Source organism: Kogia breviceps, chromosome 8, assembly GCF_026419965.1.
Source record: "Kogia breviceps isolate mKogBre1 chromosome 8, mKogBre1 haplotype 1, whole genome shotgun sequence".
Lineage (NCBI taxonomy): Eukaryota > Metazoa > Chordata > Mammalia > Artiodactyla > Physeteridae > Kogia > Kogia breviceps.
Window position 1 is genome coordinate 56397287 of NC_081317.1, and position 26653 is coordinate 56423939.

At 35.8% G+C, this 26653-nt stretch overlaps 1 protein-coding gene across 3 annotated transcripts in view; it reads right to left on the bottom strand.

The window, feature by feature from the left end:
* CNTLN (centlein) overlaps window positions 1–26653 on the bottom strand; it is a 360902-nt gene that overhangs the window by 95213 nt on the left and 239036 nt on the right. For all 3 annotated transcript variants that reach the window (XM_067041446.1, XM_059071063.2, XM_067041445.1), the window contains exons 15-18: window positions 24766–25307; window positions 20973–21147; window positions 6174–6261; window positions 5870–6093 (exon numbers count right to left, since the gene is read on the bottom strand). In XM_067041446.1, the coding sequence (XP_066897547.1) occupies window positions 5870–6093; window positions 6174–6261; window positions 20973–21147; window positions 24766–25307 (1029 nt within the window). The remainder of the gene's footprint in view (window positions 1–5869; window positions 6094–6173; window positions 6262–20972; window positions 21148–24765; window positions 25308–26653) is intronic.

Here is a 26653-nt window from a genome sequence, read left to right on the forward strand (position 1 = left end):
CAGCTCCCTGACTTCAGACTATACTACAAAGCTACACTAAACAAGATGGCATGGTACTGGCACAAAAACAGAAATATAGATCAATGGAACACGGCAGAAAGTCCAGAGGTAAACCCATGCACATATGGTCACTTTATCTTTGATAAAGGAGGCAGGAATATAGAGTGGAGAAAAGACAGCCTCTTTAATAAGTGGTTCTGGGAAAAATGGATAGACACATCTAAAAGAATGAAATTAAAACACACCCTAATACCATATAAAAAAATAAACTCAAAATGGATTAAAGACCTAAATGTAAGGCCAGACACTATAAAACTCTTAGAGGAAAACATAGGCAGAACACTCTATGACATAAATCACAGCAAGATCCTTATTGACCCACCTCCTAGAGAAATGGAAATGAAAACAAAAATAAACAAATGGGACCTAATGAAACTTTAACGCTTTTGTACAGCAAAGGAAACCTTCAACAAGATGAAAAGACAACCCTCAGAATGGGAGAAAATATTTGCAAACGAAGCAACTGACAAAGGATTAATCTCCAAAATATACAAGCAGCTCATGCAGCTCAATATCAAGAAAACAACCCAATCCAAAAATGTGCAGAAGACCTAAATAGACATTTCTCCAAAGAAGATATACAGATTACTGATAAACACATGAAAGGATGCTCAATATCACTAATCATTAGAGAAATGCAATTCAAAACTACAATGAAGTATCACCTCACACTCGTCAGAATACCATCATCAAAAAATTTACAAACAGTAAACGCTGGATTGGTGTGGAGAAAAGGGAACTCTCCTGCACTGTTGGTGGGAATGTAAATTGATACAGTCACTATGGAGAACAGTATGGAGGTTCCTTAAAGAACTACAAATAGAACTACTATATGACCCAGCAATCACACTACAGGGCATATACCCCGAGAAAACCATAATTCAAAAAGATACATGTACCACAATATTCACTGCAGCACTATTTACAGTAGCCAGTATGTGGAAGAAACCTAAATGTCCATCAATAGATGAATGGATAAAGAAGATGTGGCACATATATACAATGGAACATTACTCAGCCATAAAAAGGAATGAAATTGAGTTTTTTGTAGTGAGGTGGATGGACCTAGAATCTGTCATACAGAGTGAAGTAAGTCAGAAAGAGAAACACATATATATGCTAACCCATATATATGGAATTGAAAAAAGCGGTACTGAAGAACCTAGTCGCAGGGCAGGAATAAAGACGCAGACGTAGAGGATGGACATGAGGGCACAGGGTGAGAAGGGAAAGTTGGGATGAAGTGAAAGAGTAGCACTGACATAAATACACTACCAAATGTAAAATGGATGGCTAGTGGGAAACTGCTGCATAGCACAAGGAGATCAACTTGATGCTTTGTGATGACCTAGAGGGGTGCGATAGGGAGGCTCAAGAAGGAGGGGATATGGGGATATATGTATACATATAGCTGATTTACTTTTTTGTACAGCAGAAACTAACACAACATTGTAAAGCATTTATAGTCCAATAAAGATATGAAAAAAAAATGAGTCTGCCTGCCAATGCAGGGGACATGGGTTTGAACCCTGGTCCAGGAAGATCTCACATCTTGCAGAGCTACTAATCCTGCATGCCGCAACTACTGAGCCTGCACTCTAGAGCCCGTGAGCCACAACTACTGAGCCCACGACCCACAACTACTGAAGCCTGTGCAGTTAGAGCCTGTGCTCCACAACGAGAAGCCACCATAATGAGAAGCCTGTGCACCACAATGAAGAGTAGCCCCTGCTAGCCACAACTAGAGAAAGCCTGCGTGCAGCAACGAAGACCCAACACAAGCAAAAAAAAGAAAAAATTTAGATTCATTCATGTTATATTGTGTGTCAATATTTCACTAATTTTGGTGATTTAATAATATTCCTTGCATGAATATATCACAATCTGTTTATCCGCTCACTAACAAATGGACATTTCAGTTGTTTCTACCTTTTGGCTATTATTAATAATGTTGCTATGAATAATACCGCCTTAACATTGACTGTCTTCTTATATGGTGTCTTAAGGTAAGATAGAGGCAAGAGATTGGGCTTTCTCATTTCTTTTCTGAGCACGCACATAGCTCTATGAATGCATGTGTCCTCTAGATTCCCAAGAATATGTCAGAGCCTTTCAAAACTCTTATGGGCACCTCATTCCCCATTCAAGCTATTTGGTTAATATATTGTTTGACGTAAACTGGAATCCATCACCTCAGGCAACCTGAAGTTAAGACACTTGCCTGTATTGTAGCTGACAACCCCATCCACCAGCCCCTCCCTGCCAAGAAAGCTGTCCACACTGAATGAGATCAGAGCCCCTGGGGTCTTCCAGAGAACCACTGGATAGAGAAAATAATGACAATTAATTGTGAACGAGGCTTACAAGGAGCTCCAATTCCATTCTGTTTCTTCTGGTAGCTGCCAGGATGCATGGGGAACATGCACTACTATTTTTCCAAGGCTACTGCTGAGCTGGGACAAATTAAAATTCCTGTTCCATCAAAGTTTCCTGTTCTTATCTAGACACATTTGTTTTTCTTGAATAAACACTCCTTAGATCCTTGCAAGTATGGTTAATTTCCAGAGTTTCACTGAAGAATTATAAGTGACCCCTAATGTGCACAGAGAGTCTCTATAAAATGCTTTATAGTTTTCATGTAAAATACTTCTGCTTGATCTTCAATCTTTTTAAAGATAAGGAATTCATAGCTTAGAAAACTTGTAACTTCCTTGAATCATCTATTAATTCCCTTAGGAATATTACATTAACCCTTAGAAGACTTGGTTCTGTACCAAGTGTTAAGAAAATGTTGATTTTTGTCCTTTTTTCCATTGCTTTTATGGAAGAGTAAATTTTCAAAGTCCTTACACTAATAGTGATATATGCTACAACATGGATGAACTTTGAAAACATCATGCTAAGTGAAAGAAGCCAGACACAAAAGGCCATATATTGTCGATTCCATCTATATTAAATGTCTAGAATACGCAAATCCAAATAAATGTAGATTAGCGATTAGATTAGAATGTAGATTAGCGATTGCCTAGGGCTCAGAGAAATGGAGAAATGGAAAGATTATAAGCAAAGGGTTCAGGGTCTCTTTTTGACGTTATGAAAATGTTCTAAAATTGATTTTGGTGATGGTTGCACAACTTTGTCCATATTGTAACAACCACTGAATTAAACGATAGAATTGTCTGGTATGTGAATTATGTTTCATTAAAATTACTGCCAAAAATAATAATAGTGGGTGATTTTACCCACTCTCAATAATTGGTACTTCATTTACCTCACTCTCAATAATTGACAGAACTGAACAGAAAACCAGCCACGACAGAAGAGTCGAACATCAGTATTAACCAACTACATCTAAGAGATATATATATAGAACACTCAACCCAACAACAGCAAAATACAAATTCTTATCAAGTGCAAATGGAACATTCTCCAAGATCTACTATATGTTAGGTCACAAAACAAGTCTTAATACATTTATAAAAACCATATCATAGAAAGTAACTTCCAGTGTAAGTGTGGAACATGGGTCAAGATTGGGTATAAGTCCACTCTTGGAATAAAGGCCAAACATAGTTCCTGTTAGTACAACTAGTATACCACTAATCTTTTATAAGTAAAACAATTCTAAGCATTGCTTGAATCAAAGCACTAGATATTAGAAGTAGGGAATTTATAATTTAGAATTATGTGTGATAGTGGTTTAAAAATTATTTTCTAGAATGATGAAAATATTACTTCTGTGTAAACAACAAATCATTCCTTATACACACAAATACCTTTAAGAATGGACACTTAAGCAGTCTCCCAAGGCAATAGAAATAAAAGCAAAAATAAACAATAATATTGGGAACTAATCAAACTTACAAGCTTTTGCACAGCAAAGGAAACCATAAACAAAATGAAAAAACAACCTTCCAACTGGGAGAAAATATTTGCAAATGGTGCGACCAACAGAAGCTTAATTTCCAAAATATACAAATAGTTCATACAATTCAATCAACAACAAAGAAAAATTCAATCAAAAAAGGGCAGAAGACTTAAGTAGACATTTCTCCAAAGAAGACATACAGATGGCTCATAGGCACATGAGATGCTCATCATTGTTAATTATTAGAGAAATGTAAATCAAAACTGTAATGAGGTACCAACTCACACCAGTCAGAATGGCCATCATTAAAAATTTACAAATAACAAATGCTGGAGAGGGTGTGGAGAAAAGGGAATCCTCTTACACTGATGGTGGGAATGTACATTGTTGTAACCACTATGGAAAATAGTATGGAGGTTCCTCTAAAAACTAAAATAGAGTTGCCATATGATCCAGCAATCCCACACCTGAGGATATACCCAGACAAAACTATAATTCAAAAAGATACATGCACCCCTATATTCAGAGCAGCACTATTTACAATAGCCAAGACATGGAAACAACCTAAATGTCCATTGACAGATGAATGGATAAAGAAGATGTGGTACACACACACACACACACACACACACACACACACACACACACACACACACACCGGAATATTAGTCAGCCATTAAAAAGAATGAAATAATGCCATTTGGAGCAACACAGTTGGACCTAGAGATTATCATACTAAGAGAAGTAAGTCAGAAAGAGAAAGTCAAACTCCATATGCTATCACTTATATATAAAATCTAAAATACAACACAAATGAACACATATATGAAACAGAAGAGACTCAGAGACATAGAGAACTTGTGGCTGCCAAGGGGGAGGAGGGGTGGGGAAAGGAAGGATTGGGAGTTTAGGATTAGTAGACGCAAACTATTATATACAGGACAGATAAACAAGGTCCTGCTGTATAGCACAGGGATTACATTCAATACTTTGTGATAAAACCATAACAGAAATGCATATGAAAAAGAATATATATATATAATTGAGTCACTTTGCTGTCAGCAGATATTAACACAACATTGTAAATAGACTATACTTCAATAAAAATTTTTTAAAAAGAATAGAGACTGGGCTTCCCTGGTGGCGCAGTGGTTGAGAATCCGCCTGCCGATGCAGGGGACATGGGTTCGTGCCCCAGTCTGGGAAGATCCCACATGCCACGGAGCAGCTGGGCCCGTGAGCCATGGCGGCTGGGCCTGTGCGTCTGGAGGCTGTGCTCCACAATGGGAGAGGCCACAGCAGTGAGAGGTCCACGTACCACAAAAAAAAAAAAAAAAAAAAAAAAGAATAGAGACTTAAGGAATAATCTTTTCTTTTTTATTTGCTTCAAGATTAAATTACGATAACCAGCAGTAAGGTATACTGTGTCTAAAAATTGTTTCAGAAAACTCAACTCACCTGAGTAAAAATATATATGTTATAGGAACACATTAATATAGATATTTATATTAAAATCTTTACATTTTATACTAGTATTTGCAAAGAAGAGCTGGGGCAATTACTAGTTAATAATGTGATTTATAATGATAAATGGAAAGTTTTAGACATGGGCAAATGGGTGAGCTAAATGAATTTATGGAGCCTGCTTTTAAAATCTAAGATATAACAGAATAAATATCACATAAAAATGTTAAGGTAAAGAAAAAAACTAAGTGGAAAAGGAATTCTAGTACAGTGCTTGTCAAAAGATTTGGAGTTCTCCTTAATAAGACCTTATTTAAGAAATCTAGATATTAAACATTACATCAGTTAGCAGTGTCTGGGAAATTTTTAAACTCATAGACATGTCTAACACAAATATGAACCAAACAACACATGTAAAACAAAATATCCATTTTTATAATATAGTCTACTGTAATTTATTTGTAAAGTTCCCTTTACCTTTATTGTCTGTCTGCTTGTTTGAAACCGCTGATCAGACACTTGCTGCTGGTGAAGGAGCTTTTCATTGACTTCTTTATATTCTTTAATAGCCAGTTCTGCTGCTTTTTTGGCATTCAAAAGTACACTTTTCTGTTGTTGCAAGGATACTATACGTTCTCGTAATAAAATAATACTGCTATTTGACTTCTGGGCCGTTATATTTTTCCAATTTTCTTTGTTAACTATATAAAAATAATGTTAGTAATTTTTTTTAAATCTCATTAAATTAAAAACATATTGTTAATTTCATATGTATTCTTACCTCTGGTAGGACCTGTCGTATGTGAACTCTTTTGAATATTACTATTCTTCTTTTGAAAAGTTGGTTTTTTGGCATTCTTGTGAAAATTCTAAATTTGAAAGTTTCATAAAAATTAGATTATTACTCAATAACAATTTCAAGTGAACCAACATAGTATACAATATTCTTTACTTAAAAACATATTTGTGCAGAGTTAAAAAAAGAAGTCTGGACAATAAAATTCTATAATTGATGCCAAGAACTCATAAATGAACATAATACATGCATTAATGTTGAACTAGCAGGTAGAAGATAAAAATAAAAAAGTGAACCCAAAAGTAGTGGAAATTTAACCTATGAACAGTTTAAAAAGCTAGGAGCAAAAATAGTAAAAGTGACAAAAATAAAATAACTATATTTAATAACATATTCTCTGGGAATCTAGTTCCTTTTCTCAAATACTGTTCTCCATTGTAGAATGACAAGTCCCTTCTGACAAATGAAGCTAAAATAATGTTGATGATAATAAAGTAACTTTCCTTGAATCTGTATCTTTTCCTCATGACATTCCAATGCATTGAGACTAAATAAAATGAAGCCATGTTGACTTTTGTTCCAAACTGTTTCACCAATCTATAAAAGCTTTCCCAAAACAAAAATTTAAATAGGAATATGTTTCAAAATATTATAAATCCTAATAATAAAATATGTGGTCTTGTTTAAGAATTTATTGCCCGGGAAACAGGAAAAATATCAATCAAACTATTTCTTTAGAAAAAGGAATTTTTTTCAAACAACCCAATTCAGGAACATATAAATAATTATAATAAAAATGGAAGGAAAAAATAAATTTGACCAAATGTTACTTCAACAATGAGCCATATATTTTATATAAACAGATACAGAAACTATACTATATTATACATAAGGCATGGCCCTAAAGTAATAGAACTGATTTATTAACACAAATACCAGAAACTTCTAACTAAGATAGGGTTTTCCTTTAAACGAATTACTTTCCTTTAAACGAACTATGTTTCATTAAATATCTCATTTGAACTTGTCTTCAGAACCAGTATATAAGATATATTTTTAAATGTTTCATTCCCTTATTAAGATTCAGTTAATATTATGTGCTGGTCATGTATCTACCACTATAAAAAGATTCAAAATACAACTATCAAATTACCAATATTAGTTACCAGACTTGATATCAAATTAACTGGACCTAAAATAAAAAAGAGGCTTCCATTTCCAGTATTATTACTGATCAGAAATACAGAAATATTCTTATACTTTGAAGGAAGCAAACTTAAAGTATGTTTTAAACATGACAAAGTGTTAAGGGAAATTCTGAGGCCAAAAATAAAGTAAAGCAAGAATTCAGAGGGATATATCTGGTGGTCTAGTGGTTATGATTCCAGGCTTTCACTGCTGGGGGCCAAGGTTCAATCTCAGGGAACTAAGATCCCGCTAGCCGTGTGGTGCAGCCAAAAAAAAAGAATCCAGAGAGACAAGCGACAAGCAAAGTGCCTAGCAAAATATAGGACAACTCATAATCTATTGTGACCTTGAAATTCAATTTAAATACCAAAGCAGAATATAGGAAGAAAGGAAAGAAAGCCTAGGCCCCAGCACCAGATGAGAAATTTGACGTCACAAAGCTATGGCACTGTATATAGCAATAGCCTGTACCTTTTTTATTGCTGAGTATTATTCTATGCTATCGATGTATCATAGTTTGATTAACCATTCAGCTATTAAAGAAAATTTTGGTCATTGCAGTTTTCAGCTATTAAAAATAAAGCTGTTATGGCCATTCATGTACAAGTTTTTTAGGTAAACATAAATTTTCATTTCTATAAGTGTCCAAGAGTGAAAGAGCTGGGTTGTATGGTAAGCATATGGTTTTTTTTTTTAAAGAAACTGCCTACTGTTTCCCAGAGTGCTATACCACTTTATATTCACACTAGCACTACATTTCTCTGCATCCTTGTTAGCACTTGGTATTGTCGCTATTTTTTATTTTAGGTGTTCTAACAGATGTGTATCTCATCAGGGTCTTAATCTGCATTTCCCTAATGATTAATGATGTTGAACATCTTTATGTGTGCGTATTTGCCATCCATTTATTCTTTTCAGTGAAATGTCTGTTCATGTCTTTTGCCTGTTTTCTACTTGGATTGTTTGATTTTCTACTGTTGAGCTTTAACAAAATCCTTATATGTTCACAATATCAGTCCTTTGTCAAATATATGATTTATAAATACTGCCTCCCAGTCTGTAGTATGTCTTTTTAATCCTCTTAATAGGGTCTTTCACAAAGCAAAAGTTCTTAATTTTTGATGAGGTCAAAATTTGATGTTTTCTTTTAGGGATCATGCTTTTGATAACATGTCTAAAAACTTTTCAGCAAGTCTTAACTCCCAGAGATTTTCTCTTATGGTTCCTTCTGAAAGTTTTATAATTTGTTTTACACTTATATCTGTGATCTATTTCAAGTTAATTTTTGCATAAGTTGTGAGGTTTAGGTATAGGTTTATTTTTTTTGCATAGGGATCTCCAATTGTTCCAGCACTATTTGTTCAAAAGACTCCCCTTCCTCTATTGAACTGCTTTTGCACCCTTTTCAAAAATCAGTTGTTTTTCATACTTGTGGAGCCACTTCTAGGTTCTATATTCCATTATGTAAATATTAAACCTTTCTTCCCCTCTTGGTGGGTGTTTGGTGTCACCAGTCTTGACATCAAATAGAGTGGTGGGGAATGATGACATCCTCTGTGGGGCAGACACAAAATAGTTATCTTATTTTTTGGTTAAATTTCCCATTTGGTTCTTTTTTATATATTCTATTTCTTTGATGAGAATTTCTATTTCATTCTTGAGATGTTCTATTTTTTCATTTGTTTCAAGACTGTTTGTAAATGCTTGTTGAAGCATTTTTAATGACAGCTACTTTAAAGTGCTGTCATGTAATTTGACTGTCTCTGTCATCTTGCTGTTACCTTCTGTTGTTGCCCTTTTTTCATGCAAGTTGAGGTGTTCCTGGTTGCTAGGTATAATGAGTGATTTTCAGTTATATCCTGGACATTTTGGGTATTATGTTTCAAGACTCCATATCTTATTTAAATCTTTTGTTTTAGCAGGCTTCCTCTGATGCCACACTCATGGGGCAAGGAGGACCACCTCATTACTGCCAGTTGGGGATAGAAGTCCAGTCTCTGCTGACACCCTAGTTGGGGAGGGGCACCTCATTACTCTTGGTGGGGGTGAAAGTTCAGGCTTCCCACAGACCTCTGCTAATACCACCCTGGTTGGGAAATGGAGCAGGACTTTGTTTCTGCTCCTAACTTGGCCTCTCTTGACACAGTGGGGAGGGTGTGGGAGGCTTTATAGATATGGGAGGTTATGAAAGTCTGAATGTCTGCACTTCACCTCTGAAATCTAGAGGAACCCTGCTAGGAAACGAAAGGGGAATCTCTTTATTGCTGGATAGAGATAGATGTCCAGCTCCCCATGTGGTCTCTAATGACATAAATGGAGGGAGTCATTACCATTGGCTCCTCACTGGGCCCTGTTAGAAGGAGAAGGGATGCCTTCTTATAGCCAGGTGAGAGTGAAAGTGTAGGTTCCCCACTAGGTCTTTACTGGTGGAGGTAGCGGTAGGGCTGCAATTTTTTTCTGTGGTGTTCGGCTAGAGTAGTACTGTTATTGTGTAAAAGTTTTCTGTCTTACTGGGCTGTCCATTTCCTAGTCCTTTGACTAGAGAGAACAGGATTTTATAGGGGGCTTTTATCATCTAACCAATTGGCCTTTCCAAGTTTCAGGTTTCTTCAGCACCCAGGCCAGCATATGTCAGGCAAAATGAAAACCCAGAGAACTCACCAACCATGTTCTTCTTCCAGTTCTGAGATCCCTACCCAGTGTGTCTCCTCTCCACCTTTCAGAGTCTTCTCATAGTTTTATTATTAAATTTATATTTATACAGTCCCTATCAAAATCCCAAAGGACTGTTTATGAGAAGCTGATTCTAAGGAGCCAAGGACCAAGAATACTGAAGAGACTCTTGAAAGAAAATAAGGTGGGAGACTTGCTCTATTATCAATCAAGAGTACTATACAATAACTGTAATGAGACAGTATGGTATAGATAAATATACTGATGGAACAGAAGAAAAAGTCTAGAGACATACCTGCATGTATATGCATGTGTGATTTACGGTGAAGTTGGTGCTATTGAACACAGTGGGGCAAAGTGTAAAACTTAATCCCTATCATTCATCACATGCAAAACTCAATGCCAGACAGACATAAAAATCAAAACAGTAAATCAGATAATACAGAAAAAGATAACAAGTAAGGTAGTATAAAAAATATCTAAGTTGAAGTAGGTAAAAAATAATTACAGGGAACATAAAAAGTGTCATTCATACAGGAAAAAAATTGTTAAATTTGACATTAGAATTATGATGTTCTATTCCCCAAAAGATTCCACTAAAAAGGGTGAAAAGGCATAGCATGGAGTAGGGCAAGATATCTACAGTGTATATAATCAACATAAGGCTCATATGTAGCATACGTAAGAACTCCTACAGATGAATAAGAAAAAGACAGACAACTCATTTGTAAAATGGGCAGAGAGATGAGGAAACAATTCACTGAAGAATTCCAAATGGTCAATAATTGTAAGAAAGTATTATTCAACACTTTATTAGTAATCACACGATGTAAATTAAACCCACAATGATATACCTCAACATACAAACAAAAGTGGCTGAGATAAGAAGGACTAACATAACAAATGTTGATAAGAAGCAGTAAAAATGTTTAGAGCCTGTTAGTGGGTACAACACTTTGGAAAATAGCAGTATCACCGAAAATCTTAGAAACACATAGTCTATGGTGCAGTAACTCTACCCCCTAGGGATTTCATTACAGACACGTCCATACCAGTACGGTGGAAGACATTTACAAGAATATTCATTGCAACACTATTTGTAAGAAATCCAAACTGAAGGAACCCAAAATTCAGCAATAAAATGGATAAATATATTGTGATATATTTGGACAATGAAATACTATATACAACAATAAAAATGAATGAACTCCACATAACACTGAATAAAATAAGGCCAGAAACAAAAGAAGATATACCTTATAGATTCCATAAAGTTCAAAAACAGGCAAAACTAACCAAAATATTAGAAGAAATAAAATTATAAAGAAAAGAAGGGGAGTGATTAAATGTAAAATAATGGTTACCTTTGGAGTGAGTTAGAAGTTCTACTATTTGCCAAACCCAATTGGTACAATTTGATTAACTGTTATTTTCTGACTGCCAACAATGTACACAGATCTACTCAAAATAATTTACACTAACACTCTCTTGTTTTATGAATAGAATTATGAGTTCCTTTTATTTATAAACTCATTAAACTGCACATAATTGACTGCAACTAAACAAAATTCCCAATGATATAATGTAGAACAAAATAATTTTCTGTAAAATCTATTTATCAACCAACCACTCAATCAGCAGGTACTTAGAATATAATTCTTCATCTGAACTTTATTATGGTAGTAATGAAAATAAACTTTTGTCATCCTTGAACATTTTCCTCTAAAGTTGGACAGATCTCAAATAATAAACACTTTGGATTAGGTTTTTAAAGAACCTTAAACGTTACTTCAATGCTAACCTGGTTTTTTTTTTTAAACAAAAGAAAATTATCTTTTTTTCAGTTTTTCACTTATTTATGTTGAATAGATAAAACTTTTGATGACATGATGTATCAATGATAAGAATTATTGAATAAGTTGTTTTGGAACGTCAATATTTTAAGATTTAAAATATATTGGGGAGTGGGGGTTCTTCAAGATGGTGGAAGAGTAAGACATGGAGGAGATCACCTTCCTCCCCACAAATACATCAAAAATACATCTACATGGGGAACAACTCCTACAGAACACCTACTGAAAACTGGCATAAGACCTCTGGCTTCCGAAAAGGCAAGAAAATCCCCAGGTACCCGGCTGTGTGACTGATGGTGTCCTGGTGCTCAGGCCAGGTGTCAGGCCTGAGCCTCTAATGTGTGAGTGCCAAGTTAGGGACATTGGTCCACCAGAGACGTACCAGCCCTGTGTAATATCAATCGGAGAGAGGTCGCCTGGAGACCTCCATCTCAACAATAAGACCCACTTTCTCTCAACAGCCAGCAAGCTCCAGTGCTGGACACCCCATGCCAAACAACTAGCAAGAAAGGAACACAACCCCACCCATTAGCAGAGATGCTGCCTAAAATCATACTATGTTCACAGACTCCCCAAAACATACCACCGGACATGGTCCTGCCAACCAAAAGGACAAGATCTAGCCTCATCCATTAGAACACAGGCACCAGTCCCCTCCAAAAGCAAGCCTATACAACCCACTGAACCAACCTTAGCCACTGGGGTCAGACACCAAAAACAACGGGACCTGCAGCCTGTTGAAAGGAGACCCCAAACACAGTATGGTACGCAAAATGAGAAGACAGAGAAATACACAGCAGATGAAGGAACAAGATAAAAATCCACTAGGCCAAACAAATGTAGAGGAAATAGGCAGTCTACCTGAAAAACAATTCAGAGTAATGATAGTAAAGATGATCCAAAATCTTGGAAACAGAATGGAGAAAATGCAAGAAACATTTAACAAGGACCTAGAAAACTAAAGAGCAAATAAACAATGATGAACAACACAACAAATGAAATTTAAAATTCTCTGGAAGGGATGAAGAGCAGAATAACTGAGGTAGAAAAACGGATAAGTGACCTGGAAGATAAAGTACTGGAAATAACTACCACAGAGTAGAATACAGAAGAAAGAACCAAAAGCATTGAGGACAGGCTCAGAGACATCTGGGACAGCATTAAATGCACCAACATTTGAATTATACAGCTCCCAGAAGAAGAGAAAACGAAAGGGACTGAGAAAATATTAGAAGACATTATACTTGAAAACTTCCAAAATATGGGAAAGGAAATAGTCAATCAAGTCTAGGAAGCGCAGAGTCCTTTACAGGATAAATCCAAGGAGAAGCACGCCAAGACACATTAATCAAACAACCAAAAATTAAATACAAAGAAAAAATACTGAAAGCAACAAGGGAAAAGCAACAAACAACATACAAGGGAATCCCCATAAGGTTAACAGTTGATCTTTCAGCAGAAACTCTGCAAGCCAGAAGGGAGTGGAAGGACATATTTACAGTGAAGAAGGAGAAAAACCTACAACTAAGATTACTCTACCCAGCAAGGATCTCATTCAGATTTGATGGAGAAATTAAAACCTTTATAGACAAGTAAAAGCTGAGAGAGTTCAGCACCACCAGACCAGCTTTACAACAAATGCTGAAGGAACTTCTCTAGGCAAGAAACACAAGAGAAGGAAAAGACCTACAATAACAAACCCAAATCAATTAAGAAAATGGGAATAGGAACATACATATCAATAATTACCTTAAATGTAAATGGATTAAATGCTCCCACCAAAAGACACAGACTGGCTGAATGGATACAAAAACAAGACCCATATATATGCCGCCTACAAGAGACCCATTTCCGACCTAGGGACACATACAGACTGAAAGTGAGGGGATGGAAAAAGATTTTCCATGCAAATGGAAATCCAAAGAAAGCTGCAATAGCAATTCTCATATCAGACAAAAAAGACTTTAAAATAAAGACTATTATAAGAATGAAGAAGGACACTACATAATGATAAAGGAATTGATCCAAGAAGAAGATATAACAATTGTGAATATTTATGCACCCAACATAGGACCACCTCAATACATAAGGCAGATACTAACAGCCATAAAAAGGGAAATCTACAGTAACACATTCATAGTAGGGGACTATAACACCCCACTTTCACCAATGGACAAATCATCCAAAATGAAAATCAATAAGGAAACACAAGCTTTAAATGATACAATAAACAAGATGGACTTATTTGATATTCATAGGACATTCCATCCAAAAACAACAGAATACACATTTTTCTCAAGTGCTCATGGAACATTCTCCAGGATAGATCATATCTTTGGTCACAAATCAAGCCTTGGTAAATTTACAAAAATTGAAATCGTATCAAGTATCTTTTTTGACCACATGGGCTTCCCTGGTGGTGCAGTGGTTGAGAGTCCGCCTGCTGACGCAGGGGACACGGGTTCATGCCCTGGTCTGGGAAGATCCCACATGCCGCGGAGCGGCTAGGTCCATGAGACATGGCTGCTTAGGCTGCGTTTCCAGAGCCTGTGGTCTACAATGGGAGAAGCCACAACAGTGAGAGGCCTGCATACCACACACACACAAAAAAATACATGGAGGCTAAACAATACACTACTTAATAATGAAGTGATCACTGAAGAAATCAAAGCAGAAATCAAAAAATACCTAGAAACGAACTACAATGGAGACACAACGACCCAAAACCTATGGGGTGCAGCAAAAGCAGTTCTAAGAGGGAAGTTTATAGCACTACAATCCTACCTTAAGAAACAGGAAACAACTCAAATAAACCACCTAAGCTTGCACATAAAGCAATTACAGAAAGAAGAACAAAAACACTCTGAAGTTTGCAGAAGGAAAGAAATCATAAAGATCAGTTAAGAAATAAATGAAAAAGAAATGAAGGAAATGATAGAAAAGAGCAATAAAACTAAAAGCTGGTTCTTTGAGAATATAAACAAAATTGATAAACCTTTAGTCAGACTCATCAAATAAAAAGGGAGAAGACTCAAATCGATAGAATTAGAAATAAAAAAGGAGAACAACTGACACTACAGAAATACAAAGGATGATCAGAGATTACTACAAACAATTATAGGCAAATAAAATGGACAAAATCTTAGAAAGGCACAACCTGCCGAAACGGAATGAGGAAGAAATAGAAAATATGAACAGACCAATCACAAGCACTGAAATTAAAACTGTGATTAAAAATCTACCAACTAACAAAAGCCCAGGTCCAGATGGCTTCACAGGCGTATTTTATCAAACATTTAGAGAAGAGCTAACACCTATCCTTCTCAAACTCTTCCAAAAGATAGCAGAGGGAGGAACACTCCCAAACTCATTCTACGAGGCCACCATCACCCTGAGACCAAAACCAGACAAAGATGTGAGAAAGAAAGAAAGCTACAGGCCAATATCACTAATGAACATAGATTCAAAGATCCTCAACAAAATACTAGTAAACAGAATCCAACAGCACATTAAACGGATCATACACCATGATCAAGTGGGGTTTACTCCAGGAATGCAAGGATTCTTCAATATACACAAATCAATCAACGTGATACACCATATTAAAAAATTGAGAGAGAAAAACTAGATTATCATCTCCATAGATGCAGAGAAAGCTTTCAACAAAATTCAACACCGATTCATGATAAAAACCCTGCAGAAAGTAGGCATAGAGGGAACTTTCCTCAACATAATAAAGGCCATATATGACAAACCTACAGCCAACATCATTCTCAATGGTGAAAAACTGAAACCATTTCCACTAACATCAGGAATAAGACAAGGTTCCCCACTCTCACCACTCTTATTCAACATAATTTTGGAAGTTCTAGCCATAGCAATCAGAGAAGAAAAAGAAAAAAAAAAAAAAGGAATCCAAATTGGAAAAGAAGAAGTAAAGCTGTCATTGTTTGCAGATGACATTATACTATACATAGAGAATCCTAAAGTATCTACCAGAAAACTACTAGAGTTATTCAATAAATTTGGTTAAGTAGCAGGATACAAAATTAATGCACATAAATCTCTGGCATTCGTATACACTAATGATGAAAAATCTCAAAGTGAAATTAAGAAAACACTCCCATTTACCCCTGGAACAAAAAGAATAAAATATCTAGGAAAAAACCTACTAAGGAGACAAAAGACCTGTATGCAGAAAATTATAAGACACTGATGAAAGAAATTAGAGATGATACAAACAGATGGAGAGATATACCATGTTCTTGGATTGGAAAAATCAACATTGTGAAAATACTCTTACTACCCAAAGCAATCTACAGATTCAATGCAATCCTTATCAAACTACCACTGGCATTTTTCACAGAAGTGGAACAAAAAATTTCACAATTTGTTTGGAAACACAGAAGACCCCGAATAGCCAAAGCAATGTTGAGAAAGAAAAACAGAGCTGGAGGAATCAGGCTCCCTGACTTCAGAATATACTGCAAAGCTACAGTAATCAAGACAGTATGGTACTGGCACAACAACAGAAATATAGATCAATGGAACAGGATAGAAAGCTCAGAGATAAACCCACGCACATATGGTCACCTTATCTTTGATAAAGGAGGCAAGAATATACAGTGGAGAAAAGACAGCCTCTTTAATAAGTGGTGCTGGGAAAACTGAACAGGTAGATGTAAAAGTATGAGATTAGAACACTCCCTAACACCATAAACAAAAATAAGCTCAAAATGGATTAAAGACCTAAATGTAAGGCCAGACACTGTAAAACTCTTAGAGGAAAACATAGGCAGAACTCTCTATGACATAAATCACGGCAAGATCCTTATTGACCCACCCCTAGAGAAATGGAAATAAAAACAAAAATAAACAAATGGGACCTAAGGAAACTTAAAAGCTTTTCCACAGCAAAGGAAACCATAAACAAGACCAAAAGACAACCCTAGAATGGGAGAAAATATTTGCAAATGAAGCAACTGACAAAGGATTAATCTCCAAAATTTACAAGCAACCCATGCAGCTCAATAACAAAAAAGCCAACAACGCAATCCAAAAATGGGCAGAAGACTGAAATAGACATTTCTCCAAAGAAGATATAGATTGCCAACAAACACATGAAAGAAAGCTCAACATCATTAATCATTAGAGAAATGCAAATCAAAACTACAATAAGATATCATCTCACACCAGTCAGAATGGCAATCATAAAAAAATCTGGAAAAAATAAATGCTGCAGAGGGTGTGGAGAAAAGGGAACACTGTTGCACTGTTGGTGGGGATGTAAATTGGTACAGCCACTATGGAGAACAGTATGGAGGTTCCTTAAAAAACTAAAAATAGAACTACCATACGACCCAGCAATCCCACTACTGGGCGTACACCCTGAGCAAACCATAATTCAAAAATAGTCATGTACCAATATGTTCATTGCAGCTCTATTTACAATAGCCAGGACATGGAGGCAACCTAAGTGTCCATCAATAGATGAATGGATAAAGAAAATGTGGCACATATATACAATGGAATATTACTCAGCCATAAAAAGAAACGAAATAGAGTTATTTGTAGTGAAGCGGATAGACCTAGAGTCTGTCACACAGAGTGAAGTAAGTTAGAAGGAGAAAAACAAATACCATATGCTAACACATATATATGGAATCTAAGAAAAAAAAATCATGAAAAACCTAGGGTTAAGATGGGAATAAAGACACAGACCTACTAGACAATGGACTTGAGGATATGGGGAGGAGGAAGGGTAAGCTGTGACAAAGTGAGAGACTGGCATGGACATATATACACTACCAAACATAAAATAGCTAGCTAGTGGGAAGCAGCCGCATAGCATAGGGAGATCAGCTTGGTGCTCTCTAACCACCTAAAGGGGTGGGATAGGGAGGGTGTGAGGGAGGGAGACGTAAGAGGGAAGAGATATGGGAACATATGTATATGTATAACTGATTCACTCTGTTATAAAGCAGAAACTAACACACCATTGTAAAGCAATTATACTCCAATAAAGACGTTAAGGAAAAAAAAATAAAATATGATAATCTCATTAGATGCAGAAAAAGCCTTCGACAAAATTCTACAACCAATTATGATAAAAACTCTCCAGAAAGTAGGCGAAGAGGGAACTTACATCAACATAATAAAGGCCGTATATGAAAAACCCAAGGGAAACATCATTCTCATTGGTGAAAAACTGATACCATTTCCTCTAAGATCAGGAACAAGACAAGGTTGCCCACTCTTACCACTATTATTCAACTTAGTTTTGCAAGTTTCAACCACAGCAATCAGAGAAGAAAAAGAAATTAAAGGAATCCAAACCGGAAAAGAAGAAGTAAAACTGTCACTGTTGCTGATGACATGATACCATAAATAAAAAATACTAAAGATGCCACCAGAAAACTACTAGAGCTAATCAATGAATTTGGTAAAGTAGTAGGATACAAAATTAATGCGCAGAAATCTTTTGCATTCCTATACAGTAATGATGAAAAATCTGGAAGAGAAATTAAGGAAACACTCCCATTGACCATTGCAACAAAATTAATAGAATACCAAGGACTAAACCTACCTAAGGAGACAAAAGACCTATATGCAGAAAACTATGACACTGATGAAAGAAATTAAACATGATACAAACAGATGGAGAGACATATCATGTTCTTGGATTGAAAGAATCAACATTGTGAAAATGACTATACGACCCAAAGCAAACTACAGCTTCAATGCAATCCCCATCAAAGTACCCATGGCATTTTTCACAGAACTAGAACAAAAAATTTTACAATTTGTATGGAAACACAGAAGACCCCGAATAGCCAAAGGAATCTTGAGAATGAAAAACAGAGCTGGATGAATCAGGCTCCCTGACTTCAGACTATAGTACAAAGCTACAATAATCAAGACAATATGGTACTGGCACAAAAACAGAAATATAGATCAATGGAACTGGATAGAAAGCCCAGACATAAATCCATGCACATATGGTCATCTTATGCTTAATAAAGGAGTCTAGAATATACAGTGGAGAAAAGACAGCCTCTTCACTAAGTGGTGCTGGGAAAAATGGACAGATACATGTAAATGAATGAAATTAATACACACCCTAACACCATACACAAAAATAAACTTAAAATGGATTAAAGACCTAAATGTAAGGCCAGACACTATAAAACCCTTAGAGGAAAACATAGGCAGAATACTCTATAACATAAATCACAGCAAGATCCATTTTGACCCACCTCCTAAAGAAATGGAAATGAAAACAAAAATAAAGAAATGGACCTAATGAAGCTTAAAAGCTTTTGCAAAGCAAAGGAAACCTTCAACAAGTCAAAAAGACAACCCTCAGAATGGGAGAAAATATTTGCAAACAAAGCAACTGACAAAGGATTAACCTCCAAAATATACAAGCAGCTCATGCAGCTCAATACCAAGAAAACAAACAACCCAATCCAAAAATGGACAGAAGACCTAAATAGACATTTCTCCAAAGAATATATACAGATTGCCAACAAACACATAAAAGGATGCTCAACATCACTAATCATTAGAGAAATGCAAATTCAAACTACAGTGAGGTATCACCTCACACTGGTCAGTATGGCCATCATCAAAAAATCTACAAACAATAAATGCTGGAGAGGGTGTGGAGAAAATGGAACCCTTCTGCACTGTTGCTGGGGATGTAAATTGATACAGCCAGTATGGAGAAAGAGTATTTGAGGTTCATTAAAAAAACTACAAATAGAACTACCATACAACCCAGCAATCCCACTATGGGCATATACCCTGAGTAAACCATAATTCAAAAAGAGACATGTACCACAATGTTCAATGCAGCACTGTTTACAATAGCCAGGACACGGAAGCAACCTAAGTGTCCATCGACAGATGAACAGACAAAGAAGATGTGGCACATATATACAGTGGAATATTACTCAGCCAAAGAAAGAAATGAAATTGAGTTATTTGTAGTGAGGTGGTACTCAGCCAAAGAAAGAAATGAAATTGAGTTATTTGTAGTGAGGTGGATGGACCCAGAGTCTGTCATACAGAGTGATGTATGTCAGAAAGAGAAAAAGAAATACCATATGGTTAACACGTATACACGGAGTCTAAAAAAAAAAAAAAAAAAAAGGTTCTGATGAACATAGGGGCAGGACAGGAATAAAGATGCAGACGTAGAGAATGGACTTGAGCACACGGGGAGGGGGAACTGTAAGATGGGATGAAGTGAGAGAGTTGCACTGACATATATACACTACGATATGTAAAACAGCTAGTGGGAAGCAGTGGCATAGCACAGGGAGATCAGCTCGATGCTTTCTGACCACCTAGAGGGGTGGGATAGGGAGCGTGGGAGGGAGACACAAGAGGAATAGGATATGGGAATATATGTATACGTATAGCTGATTAACTTCATTATACGGCAGAAACTAATACGACATTGTAAAGGCAATTATACAGCAATTAAAATGTTAAGAAAAAAGACATAAGCAGAATAAGCATCTTAATTGCAAACATGTAAATTAAACTTTAGAAAAAATAACAATAAAGAAAATAAAAAATAAAATAAAATATATATAGGGGAATAAAATACATTAGGTTGAAATTAGAAAAAAATCTGAAAAGCAAAATTTTAAAAATACACTGGGGAATAAAATACATTACGTAGAAATCAGAAATTTAAAAATTTAGTCAGACTAAATAATTTATTATCATGAAGGCTAATATAAAAACAGAAATTTCTTCTTTTCATATATTTTATATACCTGGAAATAGCAATGAGCTTATAATCACATTTTTTTTGGCTGAAATATAAATACCTTAAGATTTATATTCAGGAAAATTATATCTATTTCCATGTTCATCTATGCAAAAGATTATACTAAATTAGTACATGAAAATTATTAAAAAGTATTTTCACTGTATATTCCAAAGAAAAGAATTTTGTAAGTATTTAAATTAAATCACTGGCAACAAAAATTGATTTAAGTTATGAAGCATGAGATAATATTAAAAACATTTATAATTAAGCAAAATTGTTATATACCTTTGGAGTCTTTCCATCTACATTTGGATATATTTGTACTATTTCTTTTCCTTGCATTTGGCTGTCTTCTGTTTGGCTTTCTTTCTGGTCTCCTCTATCCTCTGCAGGACTTATTTTCTGGGATGTTTCTACAATAATTGTTCCCAAATTTTGTAAGGTCTGTATTTCAGAATCACTGATTTTTGAAAAAAGGGGAGATATCAAGCCCAAGAAGAAGAGTTGTTAAATGTACCTCTTTAAGTTCAAGACCAAATAATATTACAGCCCAGGTTATATAGATAGCTACAAGTTTAATTTGGGCATTTATTGGTTCTCATTGTTAAGAGAGAAAATTAGTTTAAATATATTTTACAAAATTATAAAATCTTATCAAGAAGTTAGATTATCTAATATCACATGCTTGCTAACATCACTTTTATAGTATTTCTCCAAGTGTTAACTAAGGAAGCACATGTTTTAATGCTTGCAGTGTTGGAACACTCACTAGTTTCTGACCCAGGGCAGAAAGCTTTAATATTTCTAACAGAAAGTTTTCTCCTAGTCTGGAACAAAATCTGAATCTCTGAGCCTTTCAAGCATTGATCTAGTTCCATTTCTTATGGGTATTCATCATTCAATATAATACTTGTTAAGCACCAACTATGTGCCAGGCACTTTTCTGGGCACAGGGTAAAGTAGTGAGTGAAAAAAAAAAAAATAGATGAGACTCCTTGCCCTCAGGTAGCTTTCAGCCCAGTGGGGTGGGGAGACAGGTGACAAAGAAGAGGACTAAGTTTTATATATATATAAAATAGATAGTATGTTAATTGTGTTAAAGATAAAAAATAAAGGGAAGAAGATTAGAAGGCTGGTGTTGATGCTGAGCAGAAATTTAAGTTCAATCCCTTTTCCACATGGATGATCTAACTATTTGGATATAGTTATATGATGCTTGCAACATCTCTAAGGAAAACATCCCTAGCTTGTTCAAGTACTCCTAACATGAATGCTTTTGAGATGCTTTTCCATACTGGTCCCTCTTGAAAGTACACCAGCTTTTTTGATGGAGCATTATGTCCAGAATTCAATTTCACACTTCAAGTGTACAATGAGAAGTACTTTGTAGAAATCCTGGTAGATGTAGACTAAATTTGTATAAGCTCTTCCAGCATGCATACTGTACTGAGACTCATACAGAACTTAACAAAATATATTTTTACATTCACTATTACAAAGTCCCATATTTTCCCCATTGCATAGTTGAACAATTGACATTTTATAGCCAAGTAAAGGACCCTGTAGTCTTTTGGATAACCATATCTTCCCAGTCTACTGAGATCTTTGGGGATTTTGATTCTATCTTGTAATGTATTTTCCAGCCCTTTCAGTGTCACGTTATCCACAGATTTGATAAACATGTTTTGCTGAAATTCTGTTTTTCTTCTTCTAGGTATTAACAACTCCTCCTGATTATTACCTATCATTGAATGGGCATTGATAAAGATAATTCATATATCGGGACCCACAAAATGCAGGCTGCCCCAGCGGCCCGGCCCATGTCAGAAACCGGAACCTAAGTCAGCTGCACTAACGGGAAATGCATCACTGTAAAGGAAAGCTAACATATACCAATCACAATCCTCCAATTCAGCTTCAGCTAGTTTGTGAACTTTAGCTAGCTACCTTACCCTAGAAAATAGGACCTGCTAGCTTTACAAGAAAATCCCTGACCTCCTAGCCAATCATGCCCTGTTTCTGCTTTGCCTCTTATCATGCTCTGTAAAGCTCCCTCCTGCTCCAAGTCCCTTGAGAGTGCTCCACAGCTTGTTAGGCACTGGACTCCCCTTACCCATGCATGTTTTCCCATGAATAGAGGTCTTCATGCTCATTACTAAATCATATTATTTTTGTTCTTTGACATCATGCTCTTGTAATACTATTCAACTATGGGAAATAAATATTCATAAGGTAATAATTATATAATATTATATATAAAATATATAAAGGGCCAAGTTCTATTTTCCTCAGCATCCAAGTAAATTTCTTGTATTTCAGACTATGAAAAGTTAAAATAAATAGAATATCCTGAAGTCCTGAAGCTCCATTGTGGGATTTCTAATTGCTTGAGAATTCTTTGCAGCTGAGTGATTCCTGAGACCGTTCTGTCAGGCAGGAAACGTAACAATTAATCCTCACAGTGTAAAACTGAGTTTTTCACTGCTAATAACTTAAATGACAATCCTATGTTTTAAGAGATATTGTGTGATACATCTCCCAAAATACGTGACCTTCTGCACATGCACTAAGAAGATGAAATTGAACTGAGTGTATTCCTTAACTTTCACATATTTATTCAGACATATACACACCAGTAAATATGTATCACTATATTATGAAGAGTGTGGTAGTACCAACTGGCTGAGATATAATTAGTAGATGAAATCAGAATTTCCTGGAAGACAAAGATAAACGTTAGTCGGTTTTAAGGTAAGTAGGATTTTATCTCTAACTGCTTTTGAGAACAGGGAAGAAAACCTTAGAAGAGGTAACAAAGAAACAGGAACGCAGATTTGGTCTTTCTTCCTTACTTTTGTAAATTTGTTTTTGAGTTTTTCACCTGCCTAAAGACCAGAGGCATGACCACTAATCGTTTAAAACAGTGGTTCGCAAACTTGTCTGCATATTGGAATCAGCTGGAGAGCCTCAAAACATACTGAAGCTTGTATCTCACTCCAGAAGTTATGATTTAATTGTTCTGGGATGTGGCCTGAGCTTTGGAATTTTTATAAGATCCCCAGGTGATTCTAATATGCAAACAAGTTTGAGAATTGCATTTTAAAATGTTTCAGATCTATGTCTAAGAAAACTATCCAGAAACATCCCAAATCTAAAACAGATCATGACTGCAGATTAAAAAAAAAAACAACAAACTTGGCAAAATAAACGGAAATATGTGCCATCATAAACCAAGACAGAATTATGGAAAATTGTTCCATGTGTCTGTTAACAATTCTGGCCACATTAAACTTCCCTATTATCTAGGTATAAAAAGAGGTGTTCTATTATCCACTTGCCTTTGTGATTTTACTGATGTGCTTCAATGTATGAATGTATAGCCAGGGGTAAGGGTAAGAAATATTACAGATTTTTAGTGTTCCTCTGTTGTTACTCACTAGGGGTTAGATAACTTAAAACTAGGAATCTGTAGAGTTTTAACTTTAAAGTACTAATTTTTAACCTCCTTCAATTAAAGTTAGCACAATGACTTTGCATAATACATACATGAAATAATTAGTGAAGATGGTTCTTAATTTAAAGGATGTTAAACAGCTTGTAGACATCTGGTAACAAGCTGAAATGGGTCATTCAAAATTTATCTAACTAAATTAAGGGGAAAAAATGTTTCTCCTCCCAGGTTGCCATGTCACAAGATAACTAAACCGACTTAGTAGGCTTGCCTGGGAATCCTTCGCTGTCAGTGGTGAATATGCAAAGGGCCAGCAAATTAAATCAACCTGCCAAACTGTCAATTTCAAGCCTCATGACTGCATGAAAATAGCATCACTGGAAGAAATCAAGCATTGCCTTCTTTTGGGTTTCCTGGCACCTATTCAAACACTCATGCAGTTGTGGCTAATTTTGCATGCAAATTTCAGTCAATAAGCTCAGAACAAGACCTCCCAAGATATTTCAAAGGATCTGACAGTATTTTTTCTGAATACCAAATCAACAGTAGTTGAAATTCAATCTCCATTTGCTGGTGCTTTACATATGCAGTGTCCCCACCACTGAGCTAAGTTAATGAGAGCCTTACCTGCTTTCACACACATCCTCCCAGTCGTCCTTGCTGAGGTTCTCAAACACATTGCTCATGACCTTGATGGAGTGATTGAGAACAGTGTGGTAACGACCCACGGAGCACTTTTTCTTGGTCGCTTTAAATTTAACCTTTGTAGTGGTTGCCTTACAATCAGATTGTCTAGATCCAGATCTCACTTCTGAGGTGGCCATCTCAGATTTAGCTTTGTCTGCTGAACGCTGTAATTTCTCCACTGAATTCATCAGCTCTTCATTTTCATTTCTCAACTCATTAGCTTCAGCCACTTGTCTCCTTAGGGAAGTGACTTCTATCTCTAGCTCACTGAGTTTTGCTTGAAGTTCAGCTTTGCCTTTTTCTACTTCTTTACTTCCCTTTTGCAGTTGTTCCAGCTCTTTTTCTCTGATCTTTGCGTCTTCTTGCTGCTGTTTTACAAGGATTTTCAGGAAATCATTTTCTTTTATTAATTTTTTATTCCCTTCTTTTAATTTTCTTGACCTTTTCTCAAAAGATTTTAGACGATTTTCCAATTCAATGACCTAAACAGAAAAGTTTAATTTATTCTTTTAAAAGTCCAAAACCAGAATCTACTGGGTTTTTTTGTTTTTGTTTTTTCTGTGGTACGCGGGCCTCTCAGTGTTGTGGCCTCTCCCGTTGTGGAGCACAGGCTCCGGACGCGCAGGCTCAGCGGCCATGGCTCACGGGCCCAGCCGCTCCACGGCATGTGGGATCTTCCCGGACCGGGGCACGAACCCATGTCCCCTGCATCGGCAGGCGGACTCTCAACCACTGCGCCACCAGGGAAGCACTCTACTGTATTTTTATTGTCACTTCTAACTTATGAAAATAAAATTTCATTTAGCACAAGGAGAAAATTAATCTAAAGTACTTAATTTCTAAATAATTCTAAGGTGGTGTACATAAATACATTCTAAAATGCAAGAATACATCTGTTGAATAAAGGACAGATGGTAAAAGAAGTTAAAATTCCACACAATGTGACACAGAACTAAGTATGCTAATAAGCTCTGCAGAGTTCTCTGAGACTGTAATTGCTTTGGCTTTATAGTCTACTGTTGGGAAGGAAAAAAATTCCCTTCTACCCTTCTAGGTTCTTTGGCTGGTCTAAGAATGAAATTGATATAAGACAGATTAACAAGAGAAAAACAATAATTTCATAACATGTATACCTCCTGTATACTTGGGAGATACCCAGGAAAACTGAGTAACTCCCTGAAATGGCCTAAGACATCACCTTAAATATCATTTTCATCTAAAGACTACATAAGATTTTGGTGGGTGGGAGTCAGTTATAGGAGGTTCCTAGGAAAAGCACAGTAAACAAGGGTCTGGCTGTTAAGCAGATTTAGGTCCTTGCCTTCTCCACTGATTACAGTTTTAGAGATTTGGTCATCTTCATCTTCCTGGTACAGCAAGGTACACCCCCTTACAAATGGAGATTTCCCTATAAATGTAAATGTTTCTTACAAAAGGATAACTTCTACTCAGTTTTCAGAGCGTTTCCTATGTCTGTAGTTTCTTTAAAATAATCAATATGCCAAAGAGACATATTTTGGGGTGATATATTTTGCTCCCCCTCATTTTATTACTCATGAAAAAGAATACTTTCAGAGAAAAACAATTTATACAAAAAGTCTGAAAATAGTACATAGGTAACTTTATTATTAAAATAAAATTAGCCTTCAATATTTAACTATCATATGAAAAACTGATGACCTAAATACAAAATGATCTATTGAGGCTGCTTTTTCCTAAATTATAAAAATGTAATTTTAATAGTCATGAGGTACTTAGTTTATACAATACAGGAACTTTTTACCAAAAAAAAAAGGAAATCTAACAATGTTAAAATAATTATTTCAAG